This window comes from Solea senegalensis, linkage group LG10 (assembly GCF_019176455.1).
Source record: "Solea senegalensis isolate Sse05_10M linkage group LG10, IFAPA_SoseM_1, whole genome shotgun sequence".
Lineage (NCBI taxonomy): Eukaryota > Metazoa > Chordata > Actinopteri > Pleuronectiformes > Soleidae > Solea > Solea senegalensis.
In genome coordinates, this window is record NC_058030.1 from 448,723 (window position 1) to 473,783 (window position 25,061).

Sequence of the window (25,061 nt, forward strand, 5' to 3'; positions counted from 1 at the left end):
TTGGCACTGAACTAGTGTGAGTCTTCACATATGTCACGCTTGCCTCATAAGCAAGTATTTATATTTACTCAGTAGAACACGTACAGCTCTTCCTCTTCATCCTCATTGTTGTTCCAGCTTCACTGAGCAGGACAAAGACAACAGTGGTTTACACCCGGTGTCTGTGCGTCACTGAGACAAACAAATGTCAGCACATGATTCTGATGACGGTGCAGAAGAATAACACCATCGCCCCCTGGTGGCTGGCTGCAGTGTAGGTCATAATTAAACCCACTCACTTAGTTCTTATTGCACTGATGTGTTCAAGTGTTACAGATTAATATTGTTTGTTTTATGATGACTGCTCCCCCTGCTGGCCTCCTGCACTAAGGAACACATTAAGCATGATGTTTGCTGCTTTATCTCACCGTAAGACAAGTCCCAGGAGCTGCTGGTCCTCTGCTGCCTCGTGTGGTCACTTTGTGTCACGGAAATAAATCTCAACAAAGGATTTGAAACACTGAAGTGTCAGAATAACAGATTTGAACTTATTGATGGAGGCAGCAGTGGATCAACAACTCATATGTGCTGTGATGTAAAATTGCTGATTTTGGTGTGGGAGAGTGAGGGGTTTTACAAAGTGACACAAACATCCGTTACAAGTGAGTAAAGGACGTGTGATGGTGACATAAACCACACTGAACTATCCCTTTAACTGTCAATTAGTTGTTGGTAATAATTTAATTGATTAAATATGATTAACAATAATCATTGTCCTCACAGCGACGGTGTGTTTCTGACGAGCTTTATTCGCAGGTCACTCAGAAATGTCCAAACCAAGCAGTGAACAGTTACTGATCCATTATCATACAGTGTTTAACCAGTGTGACTGTCGTTATCACGCAGTCATTGATAGGAGACAAAAGTCTCGTCTACACACGTCACCATGCTTTACATTCATGTAACAGACAAAATATCTACACTGCTCTTCTACAAACAAACCATAAATATTTCACTTCATCTTTGCTTAAGTTAAATTTCAAACACTTATTGTCACCAGGGTAACGGGGACGCCCCCACCCCGTGTGATGTCCACCGCGTTCGGCTGCAGACGGACGAATTGAGACATTGTTTCGCCGTGGACAGACGTCACAGAAACACATTTACCGATCTGGAGTTCACGCCAGAGTCCACGGGGTTTTTGCTTCTTAAGGAACAGACACACACACACACACACACGGGATCCACAGCAAGAGACACGTTAGCGATGTCTCCGCAGAGAAGAAGGACAAGCTGATATGTTGTTATTTCACGCTCGGCCCTCAGGACAGACAGACAGACAGCAGGTCAAACAGCTGTCTCCTTGTCTTCTTTCTGGATCATCTGGTAGTGATTATGTTTCTCCAGGTATTCGGCGAGCTCCAGGTCGTCCGCCGCCACAGCGCGTTGTTTAGGCGTCTCACCCTGAGACAGAGACAGAGACATTTAGTCTGAGGACATCCCCTCCTGTCCTTATACTTGGTCCTCGTCCCAATCAAGAGTGGAGACGTTTCACTCTCGCAAAAGAGAGTGAAACGTCTGCTCTCATGAATGATCTTTGATCTACACAAGAGAGCTGCTGATGGACAGATGGACAGACAGGGACAGAAACACGGACACTGGGCCTCTGGTCTCATGAAGTGAGAGAAGTAGAAGAAAAAAAGGGGGGAAAACAGTAATTATGAGCTGCTTCCTGTTAGCACTGACTTCACCATGGCAACAGAGAGCCGCGGCCTTTGTGTGGACGCGGCGGCCCGCGGCGCCTCGTCTCTCACTGACACACAACATTAATCACTTCACACAAGTGGGTCAGAGAGAGAGAGACGGGCTGGTGGTCGTCACCGCGTCTCTCAACAAAGACGCAACATGAGGCAGGAAATGACCGACAACGCCGACGACAACAACAACTCAATAAATGTTTCACACACACACACACGTACAGACGTCACAACGACGACTGTACACGTGATGTGATTCTGATTCAGGTAAACCTCCACACACGCGGGTGTGCGGTGGTTTACCTGCAGGTCCGTCTTGGTGAGTGACGCCCCGGCCTCCACCAGCAGGTGACAGATGCTCCTCTGACAGTAGGTGGCGGCCTTGTGCAGGGCCGTGTCACCGCTGAAACACAAAACACACGGACGTGGCGTTCAGGTGTCGTGGAGAAAAATGGGAAAGAAAGAAAAAAAAAAGTGGACTTACGTCTCTTTCTCTGTCACGTCCAGGTGAGACGTCGGGACTAAACGGGACGAGACGACAACAACAAAAGGTGACAGACGTCTAACATGTTTACACGTATTTGAAATGTCTTACATGATCTTAACATGTGTAGTGTTGTCATGGCAACAACAAACCAATCAGTACAAGTCTGAATGTTATATTTCATGTTTTTCAGTCTCTCCTGTGACGTCATGCGTGTCTCACCGTTGTCCACGAGGTAACTGACGATGTCTTCGCTGCCGACCTGCACGGCGTGATGCAGCAGTGTGCAGCCGCTGCTGTCCTGCAGGAGGAGGTCTGCCCCCTGCTGGTGGAGCATCATCAGCTGCACAACAACACAAACACACACACACACACACACACACACACACACGAGAGTGAGCGCGGTCACATTGAGAGCAGGGCTTCAAACAGAAGACACTCACTGTGTGCAGGTCGTCACTGTGGACGCAGCCGATCATCTGGTCCACTGAAAGACGAGCAGACATGTGGACGTTAAAGGGACAGTTCAGTTACACATCATCACACAACTGTAAACACTACACAAAAAACACTCACTCTCCCACACCAAAGTCTATAGAGTCAGTGATTTTAACGTCACACACACACACACAGGAGTTGTTGATCCACTGCTGCCTCCATCACTCAGTTCTAATGTCTTATTTTGTCACATCTGTGTTTGAAATCCTTTGTTCAGATTGACTTCAGTGACACAAAGTGACCACAAGAGGCAGCAGAGGACCAGCAGCTAAAATCACTGATTTTCTCTCTGGACTTTGGTGCAGGAGAGTGAGCGGCTCACTAACTTCAACTTTCTTTCCTAGTTTCTATCGGTCTGTCAGTGTGGAGTCCTTTACCTTTGTCGGGGTCATGTGACGCAGCCGAGGAAGGACTGTTGGAGACGAGCAGAAGGTCAGAGGTGAACATACATGAACACACACACACACACACACACAGGGCGGAGTCCTACCTACTGATGTGTGTGAAATGAGCGATGCTGGTGTTGGAGCGTTGGATCTTTGCTCCTCTTCTTCAGACAGACAGACGGACAGAGAAGTTGAGCATGTGATGACACGTCAAACATGAATGAGATGAAAGCACACACACAGGAAACTGCTCTGATTTCCACCAGTTTATGGTTGTTTACAGCGTTCTTTCCTGCTGTTTACAGATGTGAAACAGTTATTTGTACCCGTTCATGTCTATGTACAGCTGTTTAGACGTATTGATTATGGTTGTTTACACATTTATTTTTGGCTCTTTCCACTGGATTCCTATTTATGGTGATTTCCACTTGTTTCCACAGCTGTTGACATCTGTTTATGGCTGTTGATATTGATTTGATTGTTTCGAGTTGTTGACATGGCGACTTAGAGGTGCAGATTTCTGTTCTCACAGTCGTTTCCTGCTGTTTTAACAGCTTTTATTCTGAAAGCGATGCTGTGAGGACGAGTCACCGATCAGACAAATACTTTGCAACAACACTGATTGATCATTCTAGGGTTGGAAACAATATGTCCGTCCATCTTTACACCTTCTGTACTTGTGGTGTAGGTTCATATTCACGTGCAGGTGTGTGTTGGAGGAGAGTTTGTGTGTCTACCTGCAGAGGGCAGTCTTACACGAGCTCTGAGACAAAGCGTCGGCCACAGAACTGTCACTGGAAATTCTCCTCCTCTGAAACTCTCTGACCCTGAAACACACAAGCCGTTGAAACCACATTCACTGACCCTCTGTGACCACCAGGGGGCACAAAGATCACATGGATGTGAGGTCATGTCCCTCTCTCACCTGGGTATGACTGAGGTTGTGGGTGAGGACGAGGAGCGGGGGAGGGCGAACTCCTCTGAATCCACCAGGTCCGGCATCCCAGAGGAGGAGCCCACCGTCTCCTTGACGACCGGCTCCGGGTCCAGAATGTACAGCTCCTCCTGAGAGATCTCTGACACGTAGTTCAGGTGCTCCTGAGGAAAAAAGAGAGGGGACCGGGATGAATGAGCATTTAATACAGAGACGCAGGATTAAAGCCCAGAACATGAGCTTTAAACTTCAGGGTTAAACTTGAAAATATGAGTTTGTGACTTCGGGATTAAACTTGAAAACATGGGCTTTAAACGTCAGGATTAAACTTGAAAACATGGGCTTTAAACGTCAGGATTAAATTTGAAAATATGAGCTTTAAACTTGAAAATATGAGCTTTTAACTTCAGGATTAAACTTGAAAATATGAGCTTTTGACATGGGTTAATACTTCTGGATGAATTGTTTTGGTTTAGTTCCTGGTTTAAGAACCAGTGTCGTACCTGAGCTCGGTCAATCCTGTAGAAGCGGTCCGCAGTTGTACCTGGAAGACAGATAAAAAAAACACAGACAGGTGACGTTTTGTGTGTGTGACTCGGACTCTGGACCGACGTGGACTGATGCGGACTTACAGTCAAGGAAACACCACTTCATGGACAGTTTGTGAGAGGACAAACGATCTGTCCTCATCGAGTTGCAGCCCTGAAAGAGAGAAGACGTGAAGACTGTGACACGATATATGGACAAAAACATCTGTCCCACACAGAAAGACACACACTGTCCCTGTCCTCCTCCTCCTGTCGTCCCTCAGCTGTACCTGGTCCACGCTGTCCTGCAGACGGTCGATGAGCAGGCGGCAGGTCTCCAGGTCGCTGTCTCCGGGGACGGTGATCGCGCCGAGCGGCATTGCTGCAGAGACACGGGTGATGATGCAGCGTTTTTTGTACTGTTTTTAATTTATTAATTCATTATTATTTTTATTATTATTATTATTATTATTATTTTCTTCACATTGTCACTGAAGGACTCACCGGCCTCCTTCAGCTGATCCTTGTCGTAGTGAAGAGCCTCGTACGCCGCCATGCTGATCCTGTTCACTGTGATCTGCAGCTTCTCAGGGATGGGCTGCTGACTGCACACACACACACACACACACTTAAACAAAGACTTGCGGAATAAAATCCACACCAGATTGAGACTACAGTGTCTTTTAAGAATATATTCTCATTTTTTATCTCAAACTCCAGCCTGAAAACCGGACTCTGTGCCTCTTAGTGAACCCTGTATGAGCCACACCAAACTCCATAGAAGAAAAGAGTGATTTAAACATCACAGCACACAGCAGTTGTTGATCCACTCCAGCCGTCGTCGGTAAGTTCAAATGTGATATTCTGTGACTCTGCGTTTAATTCAGATTTACCTCAGTGGTACAAACTGACCACACTGTGTCACGACGTGCTGAAAATCGCTGGTGGTTTAGAAACTGCAGATTCTCGTCTGCCTCACTGTGAGTTTACATGCTAAACATCTTAAGCTGGTGCAGATTATGTTAGGCGAGGCTTTAATCTTTGGTTCGCAGGGCAGGGGGCGCTCACAGGTCACACAAAAACCTGAACTATCTGTGTAAAACCCTTCAGGTAGGTCGTGTGTTTGTTTGTCTGCAGGCTGAGGAGCAGCTGTGACTGGTTCTCACTCGTTGAGGTGGGGCATGGAGATCCTCCTCTTGGCCTTCTGCACCATGTTGGCCTGGTTCCTCAGGCTGATGTGGATGACGGACGGAGCCAGTTTACAGGGTTCACCGTCCACCTGCATGGGGATGGACTTGAACGTGGTCAGGGTCACTTCCTTGCACTGGAGGAGGCGCTCGCCGTGACCTCCGACCTGCAGCGTGGCCTGGACACGGCGACAGCAGGTGAGTGCGGGTGAAATCTGTGGTTCATCTAATCGTAGACGCCGGGTTCTAAACTCACCAGCGATGTCATGGTGAAGCCGATGACCTCGATGCAACCGTCGTCGTGACGCTGCGGTTCAAAGACGTGATGCTCGCTGGGGTGACCCCACGGCATGGTGCCTGCACAGTACCTGACACACACACACACACACACACACACACACAGATAAGTGATGAGGGCAGGAGGGAACAGTGACAGGTTTGTCCCTCCCTGCTCTCCGTACCTGGGGATGTTGAGGAAGAGCAGACACTGTAGCTTCAGCTCCTGGACTTTGGACGTCAGATCTGTGCCGTCGCACTGGGGACAGCAGTGTTTAGTGACTGACACTTTTACAATCAAAGCTGCAGCCAGGGGGCGACAGACACAACTGAGTAAAGTAAATAGTTCTTTAAAATGTGTTTTTCATGACACAATTTGAACTTAAAAATATAAAACTATCAGTCTCCATCATAAGATAAAACAATAAATAACTAAAAACCTTTTTTCAGTATTTTTCAGTGTCCCCTGCTGGATTACCAGGGGAATTACATCTATGCCAAACAATGAAATGAGTAAAAAATGATGTTGAGTAGTAAACAAATGTTTACTTTTGAAAGTATAAAAAACACGTCTCTTTATCATCTGTTAAAGGGATAGTTCAAGTTTTTGAAGTGTGCTAAGAATGCCGACTCACCAGAGACACAAAATAAACACATATTTTCAGTTTCCTCTCACAGTTGACTGAAAACACACAGGAGTTGTCGATCCACTGCCGTCTCCGTCACTAAGTTCAATCGTGATATTTTGTGATTTCCGTGATTGAAATGCTTCATTACACTTTTACCTCAAACCGAGCACACGAGGCAGCAGTGGACCAGCGGCTCACAGATTTGTGGTGCAGGGAGGTGTTTCTTGTCTTAGATGAAGTGATGAACATATGAGTTAATTATTGTATAAGATCAATGAAGATCTTCATGTCGGTTCTGCTTCCACTCACCACCACTCTGATGTGTTTGGTGAGATCCTTCGAGCTCCTACTCAGGAAATCTGAGAAGGCCGTCTGAAACACGCACAGACACACGGACATGAGACAACGCTAACACGTGTGTGTGTGTGTCAGTGTGTCAAACGCAGGGCGAGGACACACTCACCCCGGCGTAGAACATCTTGTTCCTGAAGCGGCTGTTGAACTTCTCGGGGTTTGCCTCTGAAAGAACGAAAGCAATCAGTGGTTTCCCAAACACTGGCCCCGGGCACCTACAGATGTACCCAAATTTTTAGTAAAGATTTATGTGTATATGTTAAAAATAACTTTTTGACTGAAATTGCAACGGTAATTTGTGCATCATTATTCTTGTTTTCATTTGAGAAACAACCGTCCTCACCTTCTGTGTCTTTCTGAAATATTGCAGTGAGCAATTTTGATGAGATTTGCCCTAAAATCTAAAATAATTTGTTTACTAATTCAAGATGATTCAGAAGGTGTTACAGATATGGCTGTAAATCATCGTCTCCCTGATCTCAGATCACCTGCCCGTGACCAGGGTTTTACTTACTTTGGAAAGGAATTGATAACATTACAATATTATTGTAAGTTACGTTACGTTGCTGTGTTTACTGCTGTTTGTGACGTCCCGCGCACGCACACACACACACACAAACACACACCTTTAAATGTACCGAGAAGTCCCGACGCTGCATGACATCGCTCGACGAACCATGATTTGTAATTCAGGATGTTAAAAAATAACAGGAATGAGGGCACTAAAGTTGTGGGGGAATTGATTTAACATATCGATCTCCAGACCTGTGTGTCCACCCACTTTGAGAAAAACTCTGCGTGACCTCCGCTGACAGGTGCAGGCAGTGGACGCCCAGTGCCGAGCTCACGACACCTCGTCTCTGCGCTCACTCTTCTCTTTTCCTTATCCTGAGAAATTCTTTAAATAACGGACGACTTGACTCGCAGAACTAATGCATTACGTTAAAAAACTTAGTCTATATGACACTTGGGGTCAGTCCTCGATCAGGCAGTTTCAGCTTGTCAGTTGTGTGAGTCTGCTGCAGTCAGAGCGCCCTCTAGTGTAGCACGTGTGTGAGTGACCTCACCTCTGGATTCGTGGAATCCCAGTGTGACGCGAGCGTCGAAGCCCAGGCTGAAGTAGTTGTTGAAGACGTCGATGGGAAGCTTGAGAAACAGCGGGAGGATGAATTTTAGTCCACACAAAAAAAGCAAATCTGAGCAGAAAACTGTTCACACTGACTCTGTCGGTCTGAGGCTCCTCCCCCTTCTCCTCCAGCCGGGCGTCCAGGTTCGCCTCCACGTTCAGGTTCCACCGGTCGAGCTGGACGATGTTTCCGTCCTCGACGTGCGAGAGGATCTTTGTTATCGGTTCGTCGGTGTAACCCTGAGAGACGAGGGACAGCGTGAGGTCACACAGGAGGTCAAGGTTTAACTACAGACGGCTCCAGTTAAGGGATCATTCAGGTTTTCTTAATTGTGACCAAAGGAAAGACAGATTTTAGCCACTTAACAAAAGGCTGAAATGATAAAATCTAACCCAGCTTGTGGCTAAATTATCTAAGCTTGCAACGATATCTCACTGTTAGCCTTTTCTGTTGCTTTATAAATCGCTCACTCTCCTGCACCAAAGTCCATAGAGAGAATCAGTGATTTCAGCTCACTGCCGCTCTACTGCTGCCTTGGCTACACGAAACACCAGTCCAGTCATGCAGGAAGTACTGAACCATTCTGTGAACAAATCTTTTTAATCAACTGATTCTAATGATTCAGTGACACCCAAAACACCTGCTTAACAAGTCACTAGTTTGTGTGTGTGTGTCGCGAAGAAAACCACGTCACGGCAGTTTCACGCAGCCGTGCTGTGATGACCCCGCCCACACAGAGGCGGTACTACGAAGTAAAGGAAAACAATACCAAACTGAGTAGAGTCGTAGCTAGCTATATGAAGAAGTTCACTACGTGTTTGTACCTCATATCAGAACAGGTAAACTCACCCCTCCCCAGTTCAGAGTTCTGGCCAAGTCGTTGCCGGTTCCCAGAGGAAGGATAGCAACAGGAGGCTGAGGACGAATATTCAGCTGGTCCAGAACTGACAAGATCCACCCGACCTGAACACACACACACACACACACACACACACGTTCAACATTTAAACACTGAAGACCGTGTTTGTGTCAGACTCGTCTGGACTCACTGTTCCGTCCCCTCCACAGGCCAAGATCCTCAGGTTCGGCACTTTAGCGAACAGCTCCAGTCTGTGAGAAACACAAAACAACAACAACAACAGGTTTGTTTGTTTGTTTTTAATGACTTGATTTTGTTTAAAAAAAACAATGGTGGGAGACAACAGACAGCGCTTTAATCCCGAGAAAGCACAGGGAGAACTCTGGGATGTGCATGAAGTCACAGCTAAGAAGACTCAAAGAAGCAACTTTGCGTCTGTTAATCCCTCACTGTACAGAATAATCTGTCCAAATCAGCCTGTAAATGCGTAAAACATGCACAATCGTCCACTGAAATCTGGCCGGTTATCGTCTTGAGTGTGGGGGTTTTTTTGCGTTTACTTAAACCAAGATAAATGGAGAATCCCAGCTTAATCTGCTGTTTTTGTGTCTTCTATAGCTTTTGTGAAAAACCCCAGAGGTCCTCAAAGATCCTCCATCGATCCTCGTCCACACAAACAGAAAGCAGGAAACCTCATCGTCACAACGAGAGTCGGGTGCATCCGGGGCATCAGTGAGGCGGATCTTACCCCTCTCTGGGTCCACCCTTGGTCAGGTCAAACACCTGACGAGGGTTCAGGTACCACATGAAGGACTGGATGATCTTCGCTCCCTGGAAAAAAAAGAAAAGAAACACAGAGATTATTTTCTAATTCTACGATCTCCCTGAAGTGGAACACGAGTCTGATCTCACTGGATTTCTACATTAACGTATGAGTAAGACCACCTGGTTCCCGCCGCTCTTCGGGTTTACAAAGACCAGCAGAGGCTTCATGAGCGGAGAGGGCACGGGCTTCAGCAGGAAGGGCTTCCAGCGGCTGTCTTGGAGCTGAGAAGGTAAGATAGAGTATGAGTTTACATTTATATTGATGTCATGCAGCCTTTTCTAACAGGAAACTGAAAGTGTTGCTTCATGACCCTCAAACTCCTCCCACAGCAAAGACCATAGAGGAAATCACTGATATGACATCACAGCACACAGGAGTCATTGATCCACTGCTGCCTCCATGAGTACGTTCAAATGTGTTGTCACTTCGGTCTTTGAAATCTTTCATTCACGTTTACCTCAGTGACACAAAGTGACCACACGAGGCAGCACTAGAGCAGCAGCTCCTGTGTCCATGTGAGCTAAACACTTTGGTGCGGGAGAATTAAACCTTCAGTTTCCTGTTGTTGTTGTCTGTCTCACTACAAGACAAGTGGCAAACACATTCTTAAAGTAGGCTTAAGCAGGTGTAGATTTTATTAGGCCAGTCTTTCACCTGTCACCTGATAAAACCACCTGATGTGGGCGGAGCCTCGTCTCACCTCAGCTCCCTTCTTGCCGGACTTGCATTTCAGCGACGTCCTTTTCTTCTTTTTACTGGACTTTAGAGACGTCTGCAGCAGGAAAACACACACAGCGACATCAGAGTGTGTGTGTGTGTGTGTGTACGTGTGTGTGTGTGTGTACACGTGTGTGTACACGTGTGTGTACCTGGGGCCGGCGGACCCTGACGATCCAGGTTGGAGGGACAATGACGGCAGCATGAGCTCCCAGAGAGCAACACTCCTCAATCTGCTGCAGCATGAAGCATGTGACCTTGTTGTGATACTAAGACACAGAGAAATGGACAGTTACATGTCTTCATGAAGACGTAAAGTCAAAAACCTTCAGGGACAATTTAAGTCACTAAACCACAAGTCTCACCTCCACCTCCTCCTGAACCTTCATCTCTTTCCCGACCTCCATGTCGTGCACAACCTCCACCTCAATCCTCATCCTCACCTTCACCTAACCCTTTACCTTCATCTCCTTCCCAACCTCCTCTCTAATCTCCACCTCCTTCCTGACCTCAGTGTCCTTACTGATGTCCACCTCCTCCCTGACCTCCATGTGCTTTCTGACCTTCTGACCTCCTGACCTTCCTCCTGACCTCCTCCCCGACACGAGACTGGAACTCACCGCCTGTTTGCACCACGAGCAGCTGATGGCAACGATCTCTTTGCTGTGAAAAGAAAACTTCTGCTGGAATCCCTGTTGGTGAGAAAACAAGAGACGGATTCAGCTCCGGCTCTTGTGAGTTAAGGCGCCATGGTTCAAAGTTTAGAAGTCTCACCTTCCCACACTGTCGACACTTCCCCGTCTGACGCCTCCTGTGGACCCAGTGATGTCGCACAACATTGGACTGAAACACACCCGTGTAGTAGCGTGAACACGTTGAATTTCCATCATTTTTGTCCGTTTTTATTTCCGACACCATCACAAAAACCTTATTACGCCGTACTCACTCTGCTGATACTGACCTCTCGAACAGCTCGACATCCTGGTTCTCTGAACGACGGCTTGCACCTGAAATTAATCTGACCGTGAAGACAGGAAAGTGTGAGGGGGGGAGAGAATAATCTCAGATTATTTGTGATCGTTCAGAGACGGTCCAGAGTTTACCTTTTCCAGCTGCTCCATGCACATGGTGTGGACTGAAATCATACACCCTGCACATTTCTTCCTCGACACTGACTTTTGCTGCATAGAGAAAAATGACAGATTGACTGTAGTAGACTGCGAAGCCAGTGTGTGTCACGCTGTGCAGCTTTTCTTTCCATGCAGTGCCTCACCAGAGACTTGGCGATGCAGTACTGCTCGCCCACGTAGCAGAAGTCTCCGGAGCCGCTGGTCTCAAACCAGATGTGCTCACCGAACTGGGCATTTTCCTGCACCACACAAGAACAAGCGCACGTCATCATTCATCAGACAGTTTGACATGAGGTCAGTGAAAACTTCTCTTAAGAATATGTTCACCACTTTATCTCCCTGTCACACAGATGACTGGAAACTGAAGCTTCACTCTCCTGCACCAAAGTCCAATGAGAAAATCAGGGATTTTACTGCACTGCACACAGCAGCTGTCGATCCACTGCTGCCTCCATCACTGACTTCAAATTAATCGACAACTGTTTTGATAATCGATTAATCGGTTTAAAGCTTTTTTCATGATAAAAACAAGATTTCCGATTGTTTAAGCTTCTAAAATGTGAATATTTACTTTTTCTTTTTTTGCTCCACATATCAAAGAAATTACAGTACATGTCATTTAGCTGACGCTTTTATCCAAAGCGACTTACAGGGGTGGAATTGAACTTGCAACCATGATGTCTTTTGTACACAGGGTACCGGCCTGAACCACTGAGCCACTCCACGCCTCCAATCATTAAAAGTTGATCATTTTGGTTTGTGGGCAAAACAAGACATTTGAGAACATCAGTATTTCCACGTTTGACGAACACCAATCAACTTTTCTTAGGGTTTTTTTGATCATTCATAATCGATTATGACAATAATCGTTATTTGCAGCTCTCGTTCAAATGTCTTGTTTTGTGACTGGTGTTTAAAATCGTTCTTTCAGATTCACCTCAGTGACACAAACTGACCACACGAGGCAGCAGTAGCCCAGGAGATCTTGTGTTTCTACAGACTAAATGTGCAGATTTTCTCTATGGACTTTGGTGTTGGGAAACATCTGTCTTACAGTCAACATAAACAGAGCAGTCAGAGCTCAGTCTTTCTAGTTAAAGTTCAGTGACTCATTTATCTTTTTATGACCTCACCTGACTTCCTGATGTTTACATTCGCCATATGGCGCTTATTAAACCATGCGCGGTATCAGTTTGCTATGTCCTCTGATAAAACAAACGTGGAAAAGGTTAAAGTCATTATGTGTTTGCCGTCACGTGTCTAATGTCACCTTCAGTGAGTAAATCAGGACATGTTACGACCACAGCAACAACCGAACTAAGATGTGTCTGACTGACAGTGAAAAACGAGAATAACATGTTAATAAGTAAAGCAAATGAGGCTCACGCTCCAGTCGACGGAGCTGCTGGGTTCTTGTGGCTGGTCGGTCTGAGCGGACGTTGACACGCTGGGCTGAGTCGCCACGTGCTGCAATCCTGACTTTGCAACGGCTTTTCTGAAATCACAAAAGCACATGTACGCGACTTTTTGAGGACAATGATGTCTTTCCTTACATTTGTCTTTGACACAAATGAGTCTGAGGTGTTTTGTGGTCCTGGTCTCAAAGACGACAACTCTCAGAGGCAACAGACTTTACATTGTTACATTGTTAAAAACACATCACTAACATTAGATAAACCTTGGTCCTAGTCACTAGCTCTGACTTAGCAACATTGCCTGTAAAGCTAATACCATATTGCTAACATTAGATGAACCTTGGTCCTGATCACCAGCTCTGACTTACCTACCAACGCTAACTTCACTGTTGAAGCTAATAACATGCGGCCAAAGACCTTGGTCTTTGTCAACAGCTGAAACTTAGCTACCTAATATAACTTTTAAAGCCAAAAGTGCATCATGAACAAGCTGTGGCTTTGCTAGCATAGCTTGTGTGTTAGCTTCACCTGGTTTCTCCACTGATATTCCTTGAAATACTTGAGGGGAACATTAGGTTAAAAACTAGATTTAGTGTTTTCTTATTTAATGTCAGTTTATCAGGAATCGTATCATGGTGTATAGATTGTAGAAGTGCATTTCTCTCAGTGAACTGCAGATGGAGTACATACAGCAGGAGGGCACTCCAAGTCTCCAGACGGGAGTCGTAACAGTGGGCCCCTAGCGGGCTGAGGGCTCCAGGGCCCCTCTGGAAGGCCGGGTGGTTGAGGTAGTAGACGGAAGTTCTACGACTTGGCAGCGGGAGGCCCCTTCCAGGCCAGGGGCTCCCAGCTTTGGAGATTGTGGAGATCCTTCTTCTCTTCCTCTGAGTGGAGGCAGTGTGACGGGTGGGAGGAGCAGAGTCTCCTAAAAACACCTGAGAGGAGTTCCTGCGGAGGCAGCGAGGGGCCCAGATCTGGGGCCGTGATGCTGAGACCAACTGGGGCGTTGTTCTCATCACCTCCTTTCCGGGCAAGGAGGGGTTGGAGGATGGAGAGGGGTTCTGATCAGGAGCCCAGGAAGAATCCTCCTCCTCCTCCTCATCCAGCTGCTCCGCCACCGACAGCTCACTGGATTCTGATTGGCTCTCACTGCTGGTGGAGTCATTGCTGTCGTCATCATCTCCATCTGATTGGAGGCTACTGGAGCGTGAAAACATTCCCCTGTTGGCCCCGTCCCTCATTTCCACCTGCTGCTCCCTAGTAGGTAGCCCCTCCTCCAGCCCCTCCTCTTCCTCTTCAGTCATTTGGATCAGACTGGCCAACAGTATGGATGGCCCCAGCAGGTGGGTGTCGATGGTCCGCAGCTTCCCTGTCTTCTTCCGACGCACAGCAAACCTCGGGTTGACTCTGGGAGTGGTGGTACTGGAGCGCCTGCGAACCTGCCCCTTCTGCCCCTTGCGTCTAGACGTCTTTGTCAAAATCCCCCCGCCTGCACAAGGCAGCCCGGCTTGCAGCTGGACACTGGACCGCCGTCGTTGGGTCAGGGTGGAGGATGGAAGCCCAACACTGGACCTGCGGCGGGCCTTACTGGTTGGGACAGCCACACTGGGCCTACGCTGGTGATGGGATCTGGCCTCGACATCCGCCTGCAGAGCAGCTTCCTTCCTCTTAAAGTGACGGCGGAAAAATGTGTCCATGTTGGACGCAGAGAGGGGACACACCCCTGTAATGACTGGTGAACGCAAAAACCCAGTTAGCTTTACAAACACAAGCTACACCCAGACCTTCAGAACTACTGGACCACCACACAGTCGACACACAACTTTGTATAAAGACTGGACAAGTAGGGAACTAAAGGAACGACAAACACTTTCTTAACTCCTATAATCTTTTATCTTATTCTCCTCAAACCATGATGTAGCAGAACGTATTAAACGACAAAACAGCAGCTACAATTTGTTCAAAAAGGTTTGTCCCAACTTCAGAACCTGATTCCTCCAGAGACAAAACTTTGTATTAAGTCAAATTAACAAAAGAGACAGAACACATTCACAGAAATGCATGCCTTATATTATGCATTCTGCTTTGGCTTGGATACACACAAGAAGTTCCAAAATACTGGATAATTAGTCCCCTGACGTTATAGCCAATGGCTTCTGGATCAGGTCCAACACTGCCATGGTTTTCATTCAAGTTTTTAAAGCATATGTGCTGTCACTCTTCATTATCCACACCCTGACAGCCATAGCCCAGCCAGAGAGCTAAAACAGTTGCTATGGTGACGTTGGTACTGACTACGATAGGTAATTAAAGCAGTGCTGGTATGCTCAATTGTCTTCCACTGAGACACACATTTAGTGTTGTGGAAATCACAGGGAATCCACCTTTACCAGAAGGGTGATTGTTTGAGGTTTTTTTTAAATGTGAAAAGTGACATTTACGAGATGATGCTAGTTGGATGGAAACAAAGTCCGTAGTCAAAACATCTGTCAGAGTTGCTCTCGTAGCTCTTAGCAAAGTGTTAGGTTGTGTTTCTGTGAACCTGTCAAGAACATGAATTATAAACCAGTCGGAAGAAAATATTGGGTCGTCTCCACAGGGGGAGCAGCATGACAACAGGAAGCTGTCTACATTGCTGTGACACGGGCAACAACAACAATTAAGGACCAGGCTGCCTGCTGGGTCCTCGCCCTCCAAACGAGAACACTGCATCAGTAATTTTGTTTGTGACTACGACTTCACAACAAAGCTCATGTTTGTCTTCAACAGCCTGATGAGTTATTTTGGTCAATAAAAGTCCTTTAGAGGTCCAAGGTCGTTCTGTGTCAAAGGTCGGAACACAAGGGACAGATAAATCCTCCAGGTCTAACAAAAAAGCAGTCAGTCAATCATGTGATGTTCCACAGAAACCTCCAGAAGATCTTCAGGAGAGCGATTCTTGATCTAAATGTCTCAAACCCTGATAATTCACTAGAAGAATCTGCTCAAGGAGCCCTGGGAGCTTTTCAAGGACCACAACATCCTGTAGAACCCCGGGAACCATGTCAATGATGCCTAACACTGCTTAAAAGGACCAGCACGACCCCTAAAGTGACTATAGAACCCTTTTCAAGACCCTTTCCAATCATTATCGACCCATAAAAACTTTTAACACTGCTTGAACTAGCATGACTAGGCTCGACTCTCCTCTGAGACATAATATATAAGTTCAAATTGTGTCATTTCTGTTGTGAATTGAGCTGCGATGGTCTGTTTGTCTTGTGTCGCACCATTAAACCTCTTCAGTGACCCGAGGGAAACATCAGTGAGCTCCGTAATAAACTCAGTAATACACGTTCAGCTGAGTCAACATTTGGTGATGGTTCTTCTTCACCAGCAATAAAGTGAGCCGCGCTTCCTCTGACCTACATGTGAGCGGAGCTGGCTCCCGCTAAAGCTGACGGTCGTTTTCACAGTGGACTCAAACCTCCGTCAATTTATCAATTCATCGATCAGTTGTTTGGGCCTTAAAACCTCAAATTGATGATGTCCTCAGACGTCTGGTTTTGTCCACAAAGCACAATTATTCAGTTTAAATGGTTTCTTTTTATTTACAATTAAATTGGTCATTATTTAACCGCCGATTTAACGATTCAACTTTGCAGCCTCGCGTCCAGACTGTGACAGTGTGAGCTCAGCTGCTCTGGAGCTGGAGCTGTGCTGACTGATTAACAAAGAGCAGCAGATTAGTGCCTCACACACACACACACACTACAAACCCCTATTTATAGAGCTTCCTCCTCACTTTTCACTCCACTGCCTCACTTGTCACCTTTGTGTCAGGTCACATGACCCTCGGATCAGAGACGGAGTGACGTCTCGCAGCTTACTGTGCCGTCCATAACCAGGCAACCTGACGCACAGACCTGACCTGATTATCAAGAGGTGAACAGTAACCAGGTGTGTTTGTCCATTCCTTATAACTTGGTGTTGATTTCTGGTGTGGGCGTGTCCTTCTGTTCGCAACTTCCTGTCTACAGTTGGTGACGGATAGACGGTAAGAATCGACCAACTGATGATGTCACAAAATGATGACAAATTCAAGAACTCCCCATTTTTTATAATGGGCAAAACTGTGAAAAATAATCAATCGTTGGATTTGAACCAGATTTGTTTTGTGTATGCAGGAGCAGACACTCTAGATCTGATCCAGATTATGGATTTGGCTGCAATTTGAATTTAACATGGTTGAGTCTCATTGACCATGTTCAGATGTATATCTCTGCGACATCGTCACAGATCGGTCTGATCTTTTTCTGTAACGGATATGTGATCGTCCGAGTATGTTCCCATTCAATAAATGATAAAACTAGAAATCCCACTCTCTTATAATGAGCAGACACTCTACTGTCAGACGATGTTTCATCTGGATCTGATCTGGTTTTCAGTCCAGCTCCAACCGTAATCTTTTGTAGATCAGTGGTGTGATTGCCTTCTGTCTGTCTTGACATCCAACAAATCACTTCCTGTGTGCAGCGCGGGAATATCGCCGGGTTTATAAAATTAAAAACACTGCTATACAACTGCTATTATTTTATTATCATTATTATTATTATAATTGTTATCTCACCGTTTCCAATAAGAAACTGAAGCTTTTGTCACTTTATAAACCGCTCACTCTCCCACACCAAAACCCATAGAGAAAAATGTGTGTTTTAAGCTCACGGGGACACAGGAGCTGCTGGTCCTCTGCTGCCTCGTGTGGTCACTTTGTGTCACTGAGGTCAATCTGAACAGTGACAAAATAAGACATTTGAAGTCACTGATGGAGGCAGCAGTGAATCATCAGCTCCTGTGTGCTTTTCTCTCTTTGGTGCAGGGAGAGTGAGGACTTGACAAAGTGTCCAACATATTTCTTCAGCAGTCGTACATTTTATGGAGTTAATCATTTTAAAAATTGTGTATGTCCTTGTGTCCCTGCCCCAGTGCCTCGTTCCCAGGCTGTGATGTGTGACGGGCAACAAACAAACCAAAAACCCAAGAACCTGGACTCTCTGGATCTGTGTAAGTAAAACAATTAAATGTCATCAAAGCTCTATACATATACACTTATTTCTTTTTTTCTTGAGTTATAGTTTACAGTAACTACCTCACAATTCAATGCTGTGTTTTTTTCCCGGTTGCCAAGCAACGAAATATGGTTGCCAGTTTCACTGTTGTGTTTTCTGTGCAATGACAAGTCTAAACAAAGTCAGTGACAATTTACAACACTCTCGCAAATAATCGCACAGTTGAGAGTGAAGTTAAACACAACACGATCAAATAATAACACACACACACACACACACACACACACACTAATAGCTTTTATATATTAGTGAGGACACATCGTGGACATTATGCGTTCTTTAGCCCGTTACCCTAACCTTAACCCTTAACTTAACATAACCCAGTTCTAACCCTGAAAAAAGCCCTTTAAAGTTATAAATATATAAATACACTCACACACACACTGATGGTCCAGCAGATAAAAAAAACAAAAGAAGGAAATAAAAACAACAACAACAACAACAACAGCTCAATTAAGTCTGATACAACCTGAGAGACGTTCAGGTGCCGGAGTGAAGAGCAGGAAAAACACACTGAGAGAGACAGAGCGAGAGAGAGGAACACACACACACACACACAGAGAGAGGGAGAGAGACAGAGGGAGGAACACACACACACACACACACACAGAGGAGAGAGAGGGAGGACACACACACACACACACACACACACAGAGAGGGAGAGAGAGAGAGAGAGAGGAACACACACACACACACACACACACAGAGAGAGAGGAGAGAGAGAGAGAGGGAGGAACACACACACACACACACACACAGACTAAGCTGCTGTTTTAAAATAACTCGTTAACTCAGGAGCTTCACAGCAGGTAAATCTGATCTTCCTGTCTCTCTGCCTCTGTTTGGACCAAACAGCTAACCCAGGACCAGGACCAAGATCAGGACCAGGTTCAGAGTTTCATCCCTGATTGTTCCCGCTGAATTCTGAGCTCTTTTGTTGTTTCTCTGTCTCTGTCTCTCTCTCTGTCTCTCTCTCTGTCTTGAACACATATGAATGAAGCCGCCGACCCACTCCACCATCCCAGAATACTCTTCATTAACACTTCAAGGCTCTGGGTCTACTGCATTATGGATCCAATTTAAAAATAAATAAATTAATAAAAATGTAAAAACCAGATAGAAAACAGGATCTGACCAGTGTGTGTGTGTGCTGAGTGTGTGTGTGTGTGTGTGTGTGTGTGTGTGTGTGTGTGTGTGTGTGTGCGTGTGTGTGTGTGTGTGTGCATGTGTGTGTGTAATGTGCGTGTGTGTGTGTGTGTGCGCGTGCGTGTGTGCATCTGTGTGTGTGTGTGCGTGCGTGTGTGCATGTGTGAGTGTGTGTGTGCGTGTGACACTGAATCACCCACACACACACACACAGACTGCTTTGTGTGTATCATTAGAGGAGGATAATGACATAGTGTTGCTCGCTCTGTCCGTTACCACGGAGAGTCAGGCCTCAAGCACGACCTTACGACCTCTTCATCTCTTAACCTCACCAGGTTTCACAGATTATGTTAAATGGAATGTAAAGTAATAATCTGTCACCTCTATAGAAGCACAATATGGAACTTAATTCACTTAAAAAAAAAGGATTTATTTTGATGTTAATCTGTGTTTTCATAAACCCTTAAATACTTCAGATTATCTTCACACAGGAGCAAAGAAATCAGAATATATTCAGATTAAAGGAGCTGGAATCAATGCTTTTTGATAAAAGTGAAGATATTTAAACAAAACACTGGACGTCAACATCATTTAAGGGTTTTAGGAAACACCATTTTATTAGTCATTTATGTCATTATTATTATTATTATTATTGATAATAAGAATAATAATAATAATAATTGATTTATTGATTATGAACAGAATCAAAGATCAAGACAAACTGATGACACTTCTCTGAACTAGCTGCTCTGCTGTGATGTCACTGTGCTGCCATTTAGTGGTCAAATCAGATACTGCAGTCAGCTAACAGGAGGAGAAACTGTAGTTTGTTGATTGACAGCTGGACATTGTTGCCGCCATTTTGGCTCTGATCCCGACATTTAACTGACATTGTTTTATAAACGCTTTAATACTGACTCAGACATGTATAACTTACTTAATACAATTGTTGCATTTCTCATTGTCTCTACCTCACCTCCCTCATGTCCTTTCTGTCCCCCACCTCTGTCCCCCCTCCTCTCCTCTGTCCCCCAGTTTTTCCTTTCACCACAACCTGTCTGGGCAGATGCTGCACGTGTCTGACTGTTGTGTGACCTGTTGTTGTTTCTCTGCTTCTCTGTAATGTGTGTAGTGCAGGTGTCCACCTCTGTCCTCAGAGCCTCACATGGACAGAGACAGTTCAGTACCTTCTTCTCTAACATCACTGCTTCTTGTCTGGTTCCGTTTGAATCTCCTCGTTTCACCAAATCCTTATGGGTCAACTTCTTCATCTTCATCTTCACATCATTTCCTCATCGTCCTCCTCCTCCTCTTCCACGTGTTCTTCCTCCTACAGTTCACCACCTCTCTTTTGTTCTGCCTTTCCTCCTCCACCTCTTCTTCCTGCCTCTCCGTCCTCCTCCTCCTCCTCCTCCTCCTCCTGGACCAGACTATTAATAGTAACAGGGCCATGGAGTGATAAAGATAGCAGTGGAAGTGGGTCTGAGAAATCCCTGGGTCCTGAATGCATCACAGTGTTGCCCAGAGGTTTGTCCTTGTGTATCTGTCTGCAGCTCAGAGACATGGGGTCAGGGGTCAGGGGTCAGCCTGACCACACACACACACACCTGCCTGTGTTCTGGTTCCAAATCATCGACCATCAAAGGAGTGAACTTGCTTTTATTTCCTGTTTCAAACCTGAAGCTTTTGTTTCAGAAAAATAAAGTGAGGAAGAGACAGATGGACAGACGGACTGATGGACAGACAGACTGGGCGGTGACGATGACAGACAGAGGAGCAGCGTCCTGCCTGTCGACTGTAATCAGGTTAGAGGAGGAAGCAGAATCTGCTCATCATCCTGATTGTGACTCTGACAGATGAATAATGAGAAATCTGCACAATTAATCATATCATCTTACAACACACACACACACACACGTCCACAACATCAGATTCTTCTTCTTGAGAGAAAACACATCTTAAAGGGACAGTTTGTGTGACGAGGCACCGACACAGAGAAGCAGTCGCTGCTTTTTGAGAGGGAAAAACTTTATTTTATGTTAGTAACTTAACAAGAGCTTAATCCAATAAAATCCACACAAGGTGAAGTCTGTGATATGTTCTGAAAATGTTTGCCGTGAATTTCCAGAGTGGAAACTGAAGATTGTGTCGCTTTGAAAACCGTCCACACCAAAGTCCAGAGAGAAAATCAGCGGTTTGACATCACAGCTCACAGGAGTTGGTGATCCACATCACTAAGTTCAAATGTCTTATTTTGCGAATTCAGGGTCTGAAATCCTTGATTTTGATTTACCTCAGTGGCACAAAGTGACCACACGAGGCAGCAGCAGACCAGCAGCTCCTGTGTCCCCACAAGCTAAAAACACTCATTATCTCTGTGGAGTTTGGTGCAGGAGAGTGAGTGAGTGATTCTGAAGACGATCACTCAGACTCAAGCAGGCAAACCACACTAAATCTAAAACGATCCCTTTCATTTAAAGGACAAACATCTCAGAGTTTTAACAGTTTCCATAGAAACAGATGATTTACAGACGCTACATCAGCAAATATAACCGATGAAGAAGAAAAAAGGGGGAACAGATCCGTCACAGACACACAGCTGTTGAAGTGAAGTGAGTCTGAGCAGGTGTTGTAACCTGTAAACACAATCGTTTCCTCCCCACAGCTCAAACGTGGCTGATAAAAGCAGAACTGGACTGTTTTCAGGGGGCGACAGACGGACAGAAAACATGACGATCCAGACCTTCACGAGTGAAGACGCAACAGTTCAGAGTTAACAAAAAACAATCGTCTCATGAACAAGATGAACGCAGGAAATCAAGCGCAGCGTATTTATACTAAATGTCCATCTATACGCAAGAGATGGACATTACTACAGGCTTTTGTCTGCGTTCAAGTTTGGACGATGTCGGTAAAGACAGATGGACAAACAGACAGACTGACTCATTACAGCAACTTTTACCTTGGGTTAAAAAGTCTGTAAAAAACTGATCCTGTGTAAACACGCGTGTAAATATTCAGTTGTCTCCTCTTTACCTGTTAGTTTTTACATGGATTTCCAAGCAAGTATCAGTTAGCAACGGGACGATACCGATTTCATCGCTATCAATGTTGACGTTACGCTGATTTAAAACACCTTCATACGGCTTGTTCACTAACATCTCCCCATTATAATAATAATAATAATACTAACATTCTGGGCTAAAATTAGCAGGAGAACCACCAAAGGTGACTCACGTGTCAAATATAGTTGGAAGTAAACTGGAAACACGAACGAGTGCAACAGACTTTAGCAGCGTCTGTGACCGCTTTAACAAAGCTAACGTTTAACAAAGCTAACGTTTAGAAACGTAACGTTTAACAAAGCTAACGTTTAGAAAAGCTAACGTTTAACAAACTAACGTTTAGAAAAGCTAACGTTTAACAAACTAACGTTTAGAAAAACTAACGTTTAGAAAAGCTAACGTTTAAGCTAACGTTTAACAAAGCTAACGTTTAGAAAAGCTAACGTTTAACAAAGATAACGTTTAGAAAAACTAACGTTTCTGCTGCTGCTAACAAAACATTTTCTGTCTCCGACGCTGACGGACGGCTGAATGTCCTTCACCACAGAGGAGTCTGTTGGATTACAGTGAGGAGTCTGCCCTCTAGTGGTGAGTCAAACTTTCAGTTTTCCACAAGCTCTGTGTTTTAGATGTTCAAAGTATCTCCACACATTTATACAAGATTTTTATAGAGTTAATATTTGTTAACGGACATCTTCAAAATGCAGAATGTTACATACTAGACCTTTAAAGGTCTCTTCTGTTCTGGAGAGGAGGAGGAGGAGGAGGAGGAGAAGGAGGCTCCTTACATACGTCCTCTGCAGATTGACTCCTCTCCTCCTGAGTGAAACGTTCCCACCGGGCCCTAAAAGTGTCCGCCTTTAATGAATTGCTCCGTCAGTCCATTAATCGCAGCTATAATTAGAGTTCCACGGGAGATTAAAAACAGAATCTTGGACTTGTTACCTTTGGTGCAGTGGTTGGTATGAGGGAGCTGACTGTGTTGTGAGCGCCCCCTGGCCCCTGATTTAAAACTCCACACTAGCTTTAGTCTTCTGTGTCTTATAAATATGTTTGCCACTTTATTCCGCTGTGAAACAATCGTTCCGTCTCCTGCACCAAAGTCCCGAGAGACAATCAGCACTTTGACATCGTGGGAAGTGACACAAACTCACCACACGAGGCAGCAGTGGACGGCAGCTCCCGTGTCCCCGCGAGCTTTTACTCAACTTGTTTCCAGTGTTTAAAAAGCACTGGCTGCCATGTTTTCAGTGATTTCTCACATGGGACGCAGATTCAATGTGTGAAATATTAGCTCGACAATGTGGAGTGGAAGTGGAAGCACCACTGAACTGAAGCCATGACACACACACACACACACACACACACACACACACACACACACAGGAAACCTTTACACACCGTCTATATTTACTCTGCAGCTCAAACTCTTCACAAACCTGAAAACTAATCTGGAAACTCTGTTCACGTCATAACTCATTCTGAATGAATTACTTGTGCACGGGGTTAGTTTGTTTGTTTGTTTGTTTGTTTGTTTGTTTGTTTGTTTTGAAAAAGGACACTTTTGTGAGGTCGAGAAGATTGAATCCAACAAACAAACCAGCCTGAAACTTATAATAACTCACCAAATATAATCTACAGCTGCTTCAGACAACGATGTTTGCCCTTTTATTACGTTGTCATCACTCTGCCGCACCAAAGTCCAGAGAGAAGATCAGTGATTTTAGCTGCGGGGACACAGGAGCTGCTGGTCCGCTGCTGCCTCGTGTGGTCACTTTGTGTCACTGAGGTCAATCTGAATGAAGGGTTTCAAACACATTTGAACTTAGGAGACACCACCTGTGTGCGTGTGTGTGTGTGTGTGTTAAAATCACTGATTTTCTCTGTGGACTTTGGTGTGGGAGAAGTAAGTACAGACATAATATGAAGAAACATTTATGTGAACAGAATAACACAGTGTGTAGGTCACTGACCTCCTCCTGCAGAAGATCCTCAGGCCAGTGAAGCTCCTGCTGCTGCTGCTGCTGCTGCTGTGACACCGGGGGGCAGAGGGGGGCACCACCACCAACACCGAGGGCAGCTGCTGCTGCGGAGTGTCGGAGGAGGGAGAGGTGGTGGAGGTCCGGTCCTCCTCTCCTGCCCCTCCTTCTCCTCCGTCCTGCAGAGAGGTGTCATGAAGCTGCTGCTGCTCCTCAGGCTGCTGCTCCTCAGGCTGCTGCTCCATGTCTGCAGCTCCTGCTCCTCCTCTCACTGCTGCTCTGAGGTCAGCGCACGGTCCGAGCAGCGGCTGACCATCCTCTCAGCTCCGCCCCTGCTGCTGTCACTGCTGCTGTTGTTACTACTGCTGCTGTTACTGCTGCTGCTGCTGCTGCTGCTGCTGCTGCTGTTACTGCTGCTGCTGTTGCTGCTGCTGTTGCTGCTGCTGTTGTTACTACTGCTGCTGCTGTTGTTACTGCTGCTGCTGCTGCTGCTACTGCTGCTGCTGCTGCTGCTGTTGTTACTGCTGCTGCTGTTGTTGCTGCTGCTGCTGCTGCTGCTGCTGTACTGCTGCTGCTGCTGCCGCCTCCACTCACAACTTCAAGTGTCAAAGACAGGAAGTGCAGCCGTGAGTCTCTGCTCCACTTTTACACCAGGAAATAACAACAACAACAAAGTGT

General features: G+C 45.7%; 2 protein-coding genes and 1 long non-coding RNA gene across 10 annotated transcripts in view; 2 read left to right on the top strand and 1 right to left on the bottom strand.

Moving 5' to 3' along the window:
- The window catches only part of chmp1a (charged multivesicular body protein 1A), a 385,704-nt gene that overhangs the window by 200,834 nt on the left and 159,809 nt on the right, over positions 1-25,061 (top strand). The gene's annotated exons all lie outside the window — the stretch shown is intronic.
- Positions 769-24,764, bottom strand: dgkzb (diacylglycerol kinase, zeta b). Of its 6 annotated transcripts, XM_044035933.1 has the most exons (34): positions 18,663-18,731; positions 13,776-14,817; positions 13,057-13,165; positions 11,814-11,909; positions 11,644-11,721; positions 11,487-11,558; positions 11,315-11,383; positions 11,161-11,232; positions 10,693-10,809; positions 10,524-10,595; positions 9,943-10,044; positions 9,746-9,828; positions 9,188-9,248; positions 8,988-9,101; positions 8,234-8,377; positions 8,079-8,157; positions 7,121-7,176; positions 6,967-7,029; positions 6,214-6,287; positions 6,009-6,120; positions 5,732-5,931; positions 5,070-5,170; positions 4,856-4,947; positions 4,671-4,740; positions 4,542-4,582; positions 4,030-4,202; positions 3,842-3,931; positions 3,209-3,268; positions 3,096-3,130; positions 2,664-2,707; positions 2,443-2,563; positions 2,221-2,257; positions 2,040-2,139; positions 769-1,443 (listed from the first exon to the last, which is right to left on the bottom strand). In XM_044035933.1, exons 2-34 carry the CDS (start codon positions 14,780-14,782, stop codon positions 1,327-1,329), a joined length of 3,861 nt encoding a protein of 1,286 aa, XP_043891868.1. In that variant the 5' UTR covers positions 14,783-14,817; positions 18,663-18,731; the 3' UTR covers positions 769-1,326. The 6 variants fall into 6 exon arrangements, with proteins under 6 accessions (XP_043891868.1, XP_043891873.1, XP_043891872.1 ...); XM_044035938.1 differs by lacking the exons at positions 13,776-14,817; positions 18,663-18,731 and adding an exon at positions 24,378-24,764 and having other exon boundaries at positions 11,502-11,558; XM_044035937.1 differs by lacking the exons at positions 13,776-14,817; positions 18,663-18,731 and adding an exon at positions 24,378-24,764.
- Positions 9,196-19,292, top strand: LOC122775809. Of its 2 annotated transcripts, XR_006361141.1 has the most exons (6): positions 9,196-9,280; positions 9,616-10,052; positions 11,806-11,964; positions 16,908-17,024; positions 18,051-18,128; positions 19,049-19,292. It is a non-coding gene; the product is annotated as an uncharacterized LOC122775809 (long non-coding RNA). The 2 variants fall into 2 exon arrangements; XR_006361142.1 differs by lacking the exon at positions 11,806-11,964 and having other exon boundaries at positions 9,197-9,280; positions 19,049-19,290.